Source organism: Epinephelus fuscoguttatus, linkage group LG21 (assembly GCF_011397635.1).
Source record: "Epinephelus fuscoguttatus linkage group LG21, E.fuscoguttatus.final_Chr_v1".
Classification (NCBI taxonomy): Eukaryota; Metazoa; Chordata; class Actinopteri; order Perciformes; family Serranidae; genus Epinephelus; species Epinephelus fuscoguttatus.
In genome coordinates, this window is record NC_064772.1 from 20,175,129 (window position 1) to 20,187,450 (window position 12,322).

General features: G+C 42.3%; 1 protein-coding gene and 1 non-coding gene across 2 annotated transcripts; both read right to left on the reverse strand.

Annotated features, from left to right (window-relative positions):
- Nucleotides 1–1,482: 1,482 nt before the first annotated feature.
- On the reverse strand, nucleotides 1,483–12,067 carry LOC125881785 (glycine--tRNA ligase-like). The gene is made up of 17 exons (XM_049565112.1): nucleotides 11,771–12,067; nucleotides 11,237–11,338; nucleotides 10,076–10,178; nucleotides 9,824–9,965; nucleotides 9,374–9,462; nucleotides 6,884–6,960; nucleotides 6,646–6,791; nucleotides 6,408–6,557; nucleotides 6,129–6,291; nucleotides 5,811–5,975; nucleotides 5,620–5,728; nucleotides 5,359–5,503; nucleotides 5,179–5,264; nucleotides 4,955–5,064; nucleotides 4,091–4,184; nucleotides 3,802–3,992; nucleotides 1,483–1,997 (listed from the first exon to the last, which is right to left on the reverse strand). The coding sequence occupies exons 1-17, from the start codon at nucleotides 12,020–12,022 to the stop codon at nucleotides 1,872–1,874; spliced, it is 2,250 nt and encodes a 749-aa protein (XP_049421069.1). The 5' UTR covers nucleotides 12,023–12,067; the 3' UTR covers nucleotides 1,483–1,871.
- Nucleotides 9,544–9,678, reverse strand: LOC125882314 (small nucleolar RNA SNORA84). The gene has a single exon (XR_007448331.1). It is a non-coding gene; the product is annotated as a small nucleolar RNA SNORA84 (small nucleolar RNA).
- Nucleotides 12,068–12,322: the final 255 nt, after the last annotated feature.

Below are 12,322 nucleotides of genomic sequence, written 5' to 3' on the forward strand. Positions count from 1 at the left end.
GAATATAATGCAGTAAAGCTGTCAGCCATTTTGTGTTGCTTTCACATATTTATCCTCCAGTAGATCAACTTTTCTCATTTATAGTTATCTCTGCTGAGTCAGCACTCATGTGAGCCTGAGTTACTCTTCCATCCTCTTTTTGGGGGGGGAAGTAACCTTTTTAAACATTCAGTTTATAAACCCTTGGACTTTTATAGCTCATATGTGTTGTCATGCTCACAGAAAGAGAATGGAAAACTTGGACAAGAAGAAACTACGTCAAGGTAGTTAAAGGTACTGATCAGTGTGTGTTTTTGGGTAATTTTAAAATCAGTAGCCTAAGGGAGCTTATGTTACTACTTTTGGACAGTGCACACTTGTTTCTCTTATATTTACTTTGCACTGTATGTTTTTTTATATTGTGCAACTTTCTCAAAATGTTCTCTTTTGTTACTCAACATCTCTTGGTGTAAGCCATCTTTCTGAACATTTTTAACAAATTATACTTTTAAAAAGCGATGGGGACAAAGTCGGCCATTTCAGAAAGTGGTAGTGACACTTCCCCAGTGCAAATAATAAAACTAATGATGCCAGAATTACATTTAGCTGCCTCAGTTTCAGGGTCTCGTTAATGTGCACGGTCTCACAACTCACTGGGACACCTGTGTTTTTCCTACCGTGACTAATCAAAATGTCTGCTGTGAGAAAGGCCCATTGGATCAAGAACTTGCCACGAGTGAAACCGATCGAGTCAACACTCCACCCTGACCCCGAGCTCAATGCCGTTGACTGTCAAGCAGCACACAAACACACTCGGGCGTGCTCATTTTTGCAGAGCAAGAGCTGCCTGAGAAGATCTTGAGAAACCAGCCGTCATAAATCAAATGTCAGTAAATCTTTCTATCAATGAGCGGTATTAGGAGTGATCGAAACAGTAAAGGTCACATCTTGTCATTTGTCTGTATAATCAGGACAGCTTTTAATAAGGCTGAGATGATGAGATTTGAGCCCTGGGGACACGTGGATTGTCTGGGATTTATCTCATGGGAGGAATGATCGACTCCTTGTCTTCACACAGAGGCAGTTCTGGTGAAGGAGTGAGGCGACGCAGATACCACAGGATAGATTATGTGGTGGGGATTCAGTGATATCTGAGGGTTTACGTGACGTTTGTGTTAAATCTGCTTTCCTGCTCTCGTGTTCTGCTTCAAATCCACCATCCCGAGACTCTGGAGGAACAAAGAGGAGCTGAGCAAATGTGCGTCATCTTTTATTCCTCACTTGAGTTGGAGAAGCTACTTAAGACGAATGTTTGGAGGAAGCTGAACAGAAAGGCTACTACATAGTTCTCTAAGCCGGAGCTGCTTCGATTAAGTAATTAAAACTGTAGAAAAGCCAATCAGATCAATGCAGAGTGACAGCTGACAGAAGGTGTTTTTTGAGTTTGCACCATTTTAGAAGCTTTGAAAACATGACAGAAAACATCACAGCTGTACGCCTGTGTCCAGTAAGTGCTGGTTGTTTTTATTGAAATTGTTAAATATCTCAATCCAATCTGCCTGAAAACTGGAATGGTGGAAGCCTCCTTCCACTGACGACAACAACCTGATTACATTTTCTCCCTTTTAAAACATATTGACATGGTCATACATGGATGAAATGCTGCTCGTTGGAGAAACAACAGTCCTGTGCAAGCTTTCCACAACTGTTAGATATGATGAATACAAGACAATTTAGTGATTGCAGTGGCGTGGAGCACCGGGGGGGGAGGGGAGGGTGGGGCCTCGGTGCACCACTGTAGCTTATCACAATACAGTTGCAATATTCTTCCTGGTGATGCATATGCAACAAGTCCGTGGGTTTTCATGGAGTGACTGGCAGACGAGTGAGTTTTATTCTTCAACTGTGTCCTTCTTGCTGGTCTCCTGTCCTTCGAAGATGGGGTACTTGGTCTCCACTTCTGCCCAGGTCAATGTGCCGTTAGCCATATCCCGAATAATCACAGGTAACTCGCTGACCTGAGGAGAGACACAGTAGTGTCATTGATCGTCTTAAATGGTGTGTGTATGTACAGCTGAAATGCTGCTGTGCTTAATGAACACTTCTGGGGCCTGCGTTAAAGGGACAGCTCAACACATAATCCAAAAATACATATTTTCCCTCATAGCTGTAGTGCTATTTATTAGTATAGATACTTTTGGTGTGAGGTGCAGTGTTGGAGATACCAGCCGTAGAGATGTGTGCCTTCACTTGAATATAATGGAACTAGATGGTACTCTGCTTGTGAGAGCACAAAAAAATACATCTGAAAAACTCAACAGCAATGTCTCTTTCGAGAAATCATGACCAGGTTACTCAACATGATCCACAGACCTTGTTGTGAGCAGTTTCATGTAGGAACTATTTTTCATTTAACTTACAACACCAACCAAAAGGAAGCGTGCATCTACTCATGGACAAGAGTAGATTTAAACACTGATGACCTCCACTAGGCGTAGGTGGTATCACGGCATACCGGGGTATTAAGTAATCCTGACCGTATCATTGTCGATACTGTCAAAAATACAGGCGTTCCTCTTTTATTAAACTTATTGTATGCAGTGTGCAGTATGTGCCACCAGAGGTCACTAGAGTCTCCAGTCTCTACTCATGAACAGGCAGCTGAGCTAAAAGACATCATTACACAGAGTGGTGGAGGATGGATGCCCGGGCCACACAGGCTGCTTGAATGTCACAGCACTTCTTGATTGTTTGTTTGTTTTATGGCACCCATCCGGCACACAGGACCGTAAACAGCCGGCCAGGAACGACCAAGAGAGACTGAGGGGGAAAATAGCATGTTTTCTGCATCTAACTCAGTGAATTAGGGGTTTTATTCGCCCAAACCAGAGTGGACTAACTAACTGGATGAGTAACAGGAGTAACCAAGACCGTATGAATGAGTTTTATTTTGTTTCTGTTGAGTCTGAATGCAGTGTGAGTTAACGAGGCAGTTAAGTCTCCAAAAAAATGAGAATTAAAAAAGGTATACAGTTGTATTTCTCTGTTTAATAAGGAGAACAGATGTGAGAATATTACTTTTGTGAACATCTTTGCGAGTTTGCGTTGTGTAATTTTTAGTTCGAAAAACCTAAGAGAGCTTGTTGGTCAGTGGTGGGGTCTTGTCTTACTGTATACCCTGGTGAAATTTCAGGAACGTAGATGCATGCTTCCTTCTGTGCAGTGATATGGTCAGCACGTGTAGTTCGTAGAAAGAAAATATCCTACATGAAACTGCTCACAACAAGGTCTGTGGATTATATTGAGTAACCAGGTCATGATTTCTCGAAAGAGACATTGCTGGGGGTTTTTTTGATTTGGAGTGAACTGTCCCTTTAAAAGGGCAACAAACAATGGCTACATTGTGCAATACTTCTTCATTCCACACCCGTGACACAAACTGAACGCACCATACAGACAGAGGAAAAAAGTTATGGGCACAGTGCACCTTGTCTACACTTGATGTGTAACATAAAGATGCACACAAGCAGCCACAAACACAAAACATAATAATTGCAGTTATACATGTAAAAAACTGAAGAAATTTGAAACCTAAAATGAGGCTTCAGGTTGTGGTTATGCGCATGAAGCCAGAGTGAAACATGAGCAGTTCTGGTTCCTGTGTAAACAGCTGTATTGATTTAAGTGCATCTGTGCCATCAAGCTGAGCTTTACATAGTGACGGTCTGTAGTGAAAAGCTACAAAGAACAATCAATTTTGGGAAGCGTGTCTCATGTACAAAGATCAGAAAGCATAAAAAAACAAGGGAATCTGTGCTGTACCTCGGCCCTGATCTGCCTCATCGAGTCACGGTCTCGCAGCGTGGCTGTGTGAGGCGTCTTGTTCACTGTGTCGAAGTCGATGGTGATGCCAAACGCCACTCCGATCTCGTCTGTCCTGGCGTAGCGCCTCCCGATGGATCCCGCAGAGTCGTCCACCTTGTGAGACACACCGTTCTTGGTCAGCGCGTCAGCTGAGAGGGAGAAAGAGAGAAAAAGAAGTTTTAACCAGGACAGCAGACCACACAGACTCAAAATAGAAGATCTACATTATCATTATGTGGGCACTCACATAGCTCCCTCACGAAGGGCATGAATTCCTGGTTTTGACTCAGAGGCAGGACAGAACATTTGTATGGAGCTACAGTAGCGGGGAAGCTAAAGTACTGCAGAGGAGGAAAGCAAACATTGCAATAATGAAATGATTAAAAGAAAATCAATCACAAAAACAATCATTACATCATAAAACAGTAATTTTTGGCAGCTTGGTAGGGCTTTCACTGTGGGCAGCTGCTGCCATGTGATGTTTGAAGTGTCAAATTCGTCCCCAATGTCTAACTTGCAAACCTGCTTAAGAAAACTCTGTTTAAATCTAAAATCCATTACTGATAGGCTATTACATAATGCAAAATTAGAATGGTTTCATGAATTGTAAGGACAAATTAACAGTAAATAATCAACAAGAACGCAGGAGCACAACAACACTCTCTGTGCAGGGTGTTTACAGGTATCAGGCACTTGAATATATAAAGCTTTTTGAGCCCTTTTCAAAATCATTTTTAACCAAACTTAGAAGACAGATTTTTGGATAAATCATGTTTTTCTTATTCAAGCTTTGCAGGTAAGTAATATAATTTAATAATGTATATGTGGTCCAGTGCAGAGGTAGGTTTTAAGCAGGAATATGTTTATTGGAGTGAGTTAGATTAATGTACATTTTGCAAATATGAAGTATAAAGTAAAGTAGTAGGTTCAGTGATAGGTTCAGTGACAGGGCCTTACATATATATATAAAATGGAATTTAAGACATGTAAAGGCATTTAAAGGACCTGCAGACAGCCTGGACAGCATATTTAACAATGCTAGATGACATTTTAAACAGAAATTATGTGCTGTTTAACAGATAAAATCATCATGTTGTTCATCCAGACTCACCGTTCTTTGTTCATCACCTTCTCTGACTTGGAATGTGTGCTCAAAGATGGTGTACATGATCCTACCGATGCCAAAGGAGGGCTCGATTACATTGGGGACAACTTCCTCCACTGTGGGCAACAGAGACAGACAGAAAATGTGTGTTAGTTATAGAATATGTCGCCCCAAGTATCCTGACATTATCTTTAGGAGGATGTATTTACAGTGAAATAAATCAATCTCACCATGCAGAGTCTTCTGGAATCGCTTCACCCCGACCATGTCCTTTGTGAGTTTAAAGGTCTTGCCTTCTGACTCGATGGTGAACTCTCTGTGGAGTTAAAATAAAGACACTGACTGAGCTGCAAGTGACAAAGCCACAACCTTTCATCAGGCGCCCGCATGAACTGTGCGACAGCACTCACCCAGTCTCATTAAGCAGCTGCTCCTGGTCTGTGATGAAGCACTCGTCACACACAGCCAGATACTCCATGACTATCTTAGCATCCTTCTTGTACGCCTTCCCAATGGCTCCTTTGTTGGGCTCGAACTGGACGACATTTACAACTTTGTGTGGAGAAGTTAAAGAGAATAACAGAGCGTCCATGTGCTTAAAATGCTCTTTGTTGTTTGATGGAACAAATATTTTCTTTTGCAGTGTTCAGTGCTGCTGCAGTTTAAGGATATGGGTTCTTTCAGAGGCTTTTCAGCGACCAAAGGGACCTTTGTAGCTCGCGCATGGCACTGCAGATCAAAACAAGACCGGTCTGCACATCCCACAATTTCAATCCAGCCCTGCAAGGGACAAACATTTACTTTGAGCAAAAGTACGTGCACTCCCTGATGAGCTGTAAGGAAACACTGCAATGGAACGTACGTAGGAGGTTTTGGCTTCGGCGTCCCAGCAGTCACAGGCGTAGTGAGCCATCTCGTTGTCCATGTGCTGTCGGAAACGCAGCTTGTCTTTGGCGATACCAACTTTAGTAAGGTAGAGGTAGATCCTCCCGATGAAATATCCCAGGACGGAGTTATTGATCACTCCCTTAAATGAGACAGAAGAATCAGTGAGTGTGCTGTGTGCAAGAAAGCTGCTCTTGATTGGTCAGAATTTCAGTGCGGGAAAAATCCAGGAAGAAACCAAAATGTTGATGAAGAGTACACTTGCAAGATAAATGCGACACATAGCGATTCCCACCTGCTCCACAGCGTCGCCCAGCCTCATAACTTGTGCAGACTGGCCACTGGTCTGAGCCTTGGAGGAGTATAACGTGATGCCCAGGTCGGCTACACTGGAGAATTTAGGGTGGACCTTTTCATTTGGGTCCACAAAGTGCTCAATCTCAGCCATGGTGAACTCTCTGCGTGGAAATGTGCAGCGATTATAATCCTGTTTAGTGTCGTGAGTCACATCTCGACAAGTACAGACACAGAAACACACGTGAGAACAAAAGGTGACACAGCGGGTGTCTCTTACCTAACACGAATGAGTCCAGAGCGAGGAGAGATTTCGTTCCTGAAGGAGTTTCCTATTTGAGCAGCAGCAAAGGGCAGTTTTCCCTGGTTGAACTCCAATAGACGCTTGAAGTTGAGGAAGATTCCCTGAGCGGTTTCAGGCCTCAGATAGCTGCAAGTTTAAATCAAATCAATCACTTGGCAATGACACAAATGTGACATCAAGAAAAAATTCTGTGCAGTATGATGTTTCATTTTACCCCGGCATGTTCCCCCCTGGTCCGATGGACGTCTGAAACATCAGGTTGAAGGAGACGGGAGGTGCGAGGTCATTTCCTGTGGTGGGTGACTTAACGTTGTACTTCACAAACAGATCGGTCAGCTCTTGCTGGGTGTAGTTGTCCAACTGAAAACAATAGTGAATCATTTAAAACCCTGTCAGAAAGAGCTTTTACACTTTAATCCCTCAAAAGAGCACTCCATCCCTGTCGCACTTACCCGAACGATGACGTCCTCCATCTCAGCCTTCTTCTCCGCTGTACACTTCTTATCAGACATCAGCTTCTGGAGATGAGCTGTAGAACACAGGAAGTTAAAAACAATGCTTTCACAAACAGGTGTGACAACACTTAAGGGAAACATCAGTATTTTTAAACCTGGGCCCTATTTCAGAAAGCAGGATTAGTGAAAACTCTGAGTATGTTCAGCCTGAGATGAGGGAAACTCTGAATTTTCCGTTTCACAAAGCCAGTTCAGTGTAACCCCAAGCCAGTTACTATGGCAACAAACTCTGTGAAGCAAACCTGCTGGCTGGCAACTCACATATGCGGTCATTAAAATCTCCAGTTCAGCTGGGGTGAAATAAGTGGCTCAGCTTTTAACTCATATGCACTCTGATTGAGGTAAATCTGATCAGCTGTTCTGGAAATCAGAGTTTCCCCAGCTCAGACTCAATCAACTCGGAGATCTGGATTAGGCTCAGAGTTCGTTGAGCCTGCTTTCTGAAACAGGGCCCTGGACCCTCTTTTCCCATGATTGTGTCTGAGTGACTAACAGGGACAAAAAATTCTGACATTGGTCCAGTACTGAACGAGAGTGTTGCAGCGGGCAGCAGCATAACAGCCTGCAATGTAAACCTTTGGGGCAGCTGCGGACCGTCAATTTACATCCATTTAAAGTGCTTGTTTTTGCCACTGACAGGCTCAGATTGTTATTATAAGTGCCTGATAACATTAAAAATGAGATACTGCAAAGAATTAAAATGTTTTCCTTTATCTTTCGCTTGATCCGGTCTGTTTGTTATTGTATCAAACAAAGTTTTGCTCAAGGGGAAGTCTTGTTCTGAAGTCTTGTGGGCAGCCATTGAATCCAAAGGCCTCCACACTAAATATTCAACGATGATATTCAAAATATTCTACCTCTTACTTTAACACAACAAACTCTTCTTGCCACTCCTCTCTCATTCACATCTCCACCATTGTCTTCCAGCAACAAGTTACCTCTTGGAGATTTCAGAGTGAGCATTCTCCTTTGAAACTTTGACACAATACCAAACAGACCAGCAAAAGGTCAGGAAAAAAAGTTTAATTTCTTTGTCAGACCCTTATAACAACAATCTGAGCCTGTTATTGGCAAATAGTGTTTCAAAAATATCGATTTATCAATGCATATTGATTCCAAATATGTGAAATTATTTCAACACTCATTTTCCGGAGTATCGATACTACTTTCTCACTCTTTCTTCTCTCCTTGCCAACAATGAGTTGACACACACCACAGCAGTGCCCTCACAACCCCACTTCCTGTCACTCACTCACAGTGCCATCTTCTTGTCATTCCACTTGTATATGGGGCATTTGTGGCACAGTTTTGTTTTTTACTTGCTCTATTTTTGCATTCAATGTATTATGATCCAGGAGGCTTTTAGACTTGTGCGCCACCACAGTAAGAATATTATTTTTATTTATGTAAAAGGTTTTTAGTTGTTAATGTTTACTACAGTCATTCTGCTGTTCTCCACTAACCAAGAAAAGTCACTGTGTCATCTTATAACCTTGCTATATTTATCTTTTAATAAAAACGACATTAATAGGTATGCCCTCAATGCCAACTGTTCTGTGTTATCAAAAATGGTACTGAATATAAATATTTTTCAAGGTATGGTACAGCAGTCAGAAACTCCAGTACCCTGACAACAGCAGGCAAAAACAAGCACTTCTGGTGGACGTAAACTGAGGGTGGATAATTGCTTTGAAGGATTACACTGCAGTCTGTTTCATGGCTGCCGGCATCTCGCTTAATACTGGACCAGTTTCAAAAATTGTTGACACAAAAACACGAAAAAATATGGTCCAGACTGAAAAATACAAAAGTTTCCCTTCATAAGAAATTTTTTTTTTTAAAATGAACCTTTATTTTTATGCATTTATATTCTACCTATAGTGTAAAAATGAGCTCAAACTAATTAGTGAGATCACATGCACGTTGTTTTGAAGTAGGTTTGAGATATCTTAGATAAAACATAACATGACTTGACATATTTTCATTACATAACATTTTCAACTTTCAATATGTCATCTCTTTCTGGCAGCTGAGCCAATTAGCCTCCCAGTCTTACAGGAATGAACATGTTCTTCCTATATTTCATTTTCCTCCGCTGGCCTTTTGGCACAGCTCCAGTCTGTGTCATCCTCGCAGCTCGCACTGCTCTGAAAGCCCTGTGTGATTTCTGCTGGTCCAGCCACTTCCACTCTCCCTCAGGCACAACAGTGATACTCAGAGCTTGGCCAACCAGCAGCCGCCGCTGACTACACAAGTTTGGACGCCGTCCATTCCACCCTCTGTAGAATCCCTTGAATAATACACAGGGAAAACTTGCGAAGATCTGCTGGGGTTGTTTTAAGGATGACTAATCTTTAGTTTGCACTATGGTGGGAGCCAAGTCTCTAAATATACTCAGACACAGAGGCGGATGTGCAAAAGGCTTACCTTTGAGGAGGTGGTCTGCCCTGAAGCACTCGCCATTCTTGACATCTTTCACCATGTAGTCAGCAAATTTATCCACATGTCCTGACGTCCTGAATGAGGGAACAAACAAAACACCTGAATTATAAAGATTTGTTAAAAGAAAAAATTGTTAATATTCAATGTAATTCAATCCATGTATCTGCAACCGGGCTATGGAAGGCTGCAACAGCGGCGGCTTCCATGCATAAAATCGCAGAATCAATATGTGCCTGTTTACAAAAACCCACAGATCAGCACTTTGGAGCTGATTCTAGGAACCACGAGGCACTCTATTCAGCAGTTTCAAACATTAACATTCAAAACAAAATACTATTTAACACCCATACGAGACAAGATACATAAATATCAAACAGCAATAATAGACATCAAACACATTTGAACCAGCTCACAGAAGCATTAATGGACACCCACTTGAGTACAGGCTCGGGGGTCAGCATGGTGCAGTCAATCTCCAGGATCTGCTCCTCCTGGATGAAGTGCTGCCTCCAGGCCTGCAGGATGTTGTTCTTCAGGGCACAGCCCACGGGGCCAAAGTCGTACAGGCCGCTCACACCTGAGGAGCATTACTGCATGGTAACAGAATCCTTAAAGACCACGTGCACGGTGATTTTTACGCACCGCCCGAAAGCTTTACTTTCCGAACATTAGCTTTCCAAGTCTCACCTCCATAGATTGCAAAGGCCTGGTCATAGAAGAATCGCCTCTTGAGGGTATCCTCCATCTTGGTTCTGTCAACAATGTCATCTTTGGGTTGTAATGACAGTTCCTGCAATGGAAATTATATTTACATCATTCTTGACATCTTGCTGCCCTGTACTAGGAAAAATAAGGCAACAAACAAAACATCTGACTTATCAAGACATGTTAAAATAAGTGTTTTAAATGTTTAACTTTTCCCCAAACAACCGGGCTATGAAAAGCTGCAACAGTGGCAGTTTCCATGCTCAACATTGAGGAATCCTTATGCACCTGCACCTTATGCAAAAACCCACAGAACAGCAGCAATTAAAAACACATAAAAGATTACCAAGAATTCTTTAAACGCCCATAGAAGACATGATATCAGGAGGACAGAAACACATTTGTATCAGCAAGCAAAAGCACTACAGGGAACCTAATTGAGTACAGGCTCACATAAGTCATAACGCTGTCAAGATACAAAGTGTGGCAAAGACAGAGTTGAGTCTGAGGATAAATTTAGGAACATCTGAGCCCAGAAATGCATTCTTGATCCTTAGAAACAATATTATACGAGACTTCTGGCCTTTGGGGCTTTAAAATAACATATGCCAGTTTTCATTTAGCAAATAGAGCTGGCTCAAGTCTCATTATGTAACCTATGTTTGGTCACATGATACAAAGTGATTTTACATGGTATAACAGTACCCCGTCTCTGAAGAGTGTGAGATGTCGGTGCAAGCATGTACATGTGCATGCTACATATAGTTTTTGAATAAGTTCCATGTTTGTTCCATGATATCCTCAACCTTTCATGTGTTAAGGACCCCTACATTGATACACAATATGTCACAGACCCCCATTTGATAAGATTTCCCTTCAGGGACCTCCATCTAAAAGATTTTTGTTGTTAGATATGATTAAGTCCAGAACTCTATCAACTACAGTTAAGGAGATAATCATGGTGGAAGTGAAACATGTGATCAGAACCGGGAGATGAAAAGTATGGTGATGGATATGCATCTGCAATCCTATTTCTCATGCATGTTTTCCATATCAGACTACGTAAGGCCTGGCAGAGTATTTATAAGGTGTGTGATTCACTGAACAGGCTCAGCCAGATTCAGTTATATGAGCTGCACTCACCTTGGCCTCCAGAGTTCTCTTTCTTGCTTTCAGCTCAGCCACAGCTTTAGTGACATCCACATCAGGGGCTCCATTCTGCTTCAACTGGCGCACAAGGTCCCCCTAAAACACAGAGAGTGCTTATCACTGGCATGAAGAAAACCCAGATCCAGCTACAGCTACACTTCAACTTTAATAAGCGCATTTTTACAAAGCTACCAGCTAACAGTTTTTTTTGTTTGTTTTTTTTTTTTTTTGATAGCAGCATTATCATGTCTCTTCTGTTAACCCCACCCTGCTCACAAATGTCTGCAACAGCAGCAGCACACTGAAACGTGGCAAAGGGCGCAGACATGACTGCCAGCTAGCGTTAGCTAGCAAGCAATGGCTGTCCTCTTTCATTGACAGCTTAGAGAGGAGCCGGTAAAGCTAGCCGGTTAGCCTGGCAGGCTAGCATGCTGACTATGACCCAGTCAGAGGCAATAAAAAGATATCTCCGCCTAAACAAACCGACTCGGCCCATATCAGTGGAGATAATGAGACAACAACTGTTACCTGCTCTTTGACTGCTACCCTCAAAGGGGCGAGAATCTCCTCAATGTTACCGTCCATGGTTTGTCCTTCCGCCAGCTGCAGCCACAGGCTTGTCTTCTTCTTCTTCTTACACAGGCAGACCGAGGTTGAAAACGGCCGGTTTTGGGGCGGGTAGTGGAGCGACTGCCGAACGAACCGGACCGAAGACACCGGGCAGAAGGCGGAAATCTCAGTGCTGGTCCTCAGCAGTGCTGATGCTGCGCTCCGAAGCATGGACCGCCGTAATGCGAGAAGAGAATGATGAAATCTCTCGAAACAAGTAAACGCAGCTTCCGCTTTAGACAAGCACTTTCACTACAACCGGCACAGGCACTGGTGACGTATCGGCAGATTCGTCAAACACGGTAAAAAAAAAAAATAAAATAAAATAAAAAATAAAATAAAACAAAACAAGACAAAATTAAATTAAATTAAATTAAATTAAATTAATACATTTTTATTTTTATAGTTCATCCCACTGACACATTTAAAACTGAATCTGATTTCTGACTGTAAAAATAATAATAATAGATG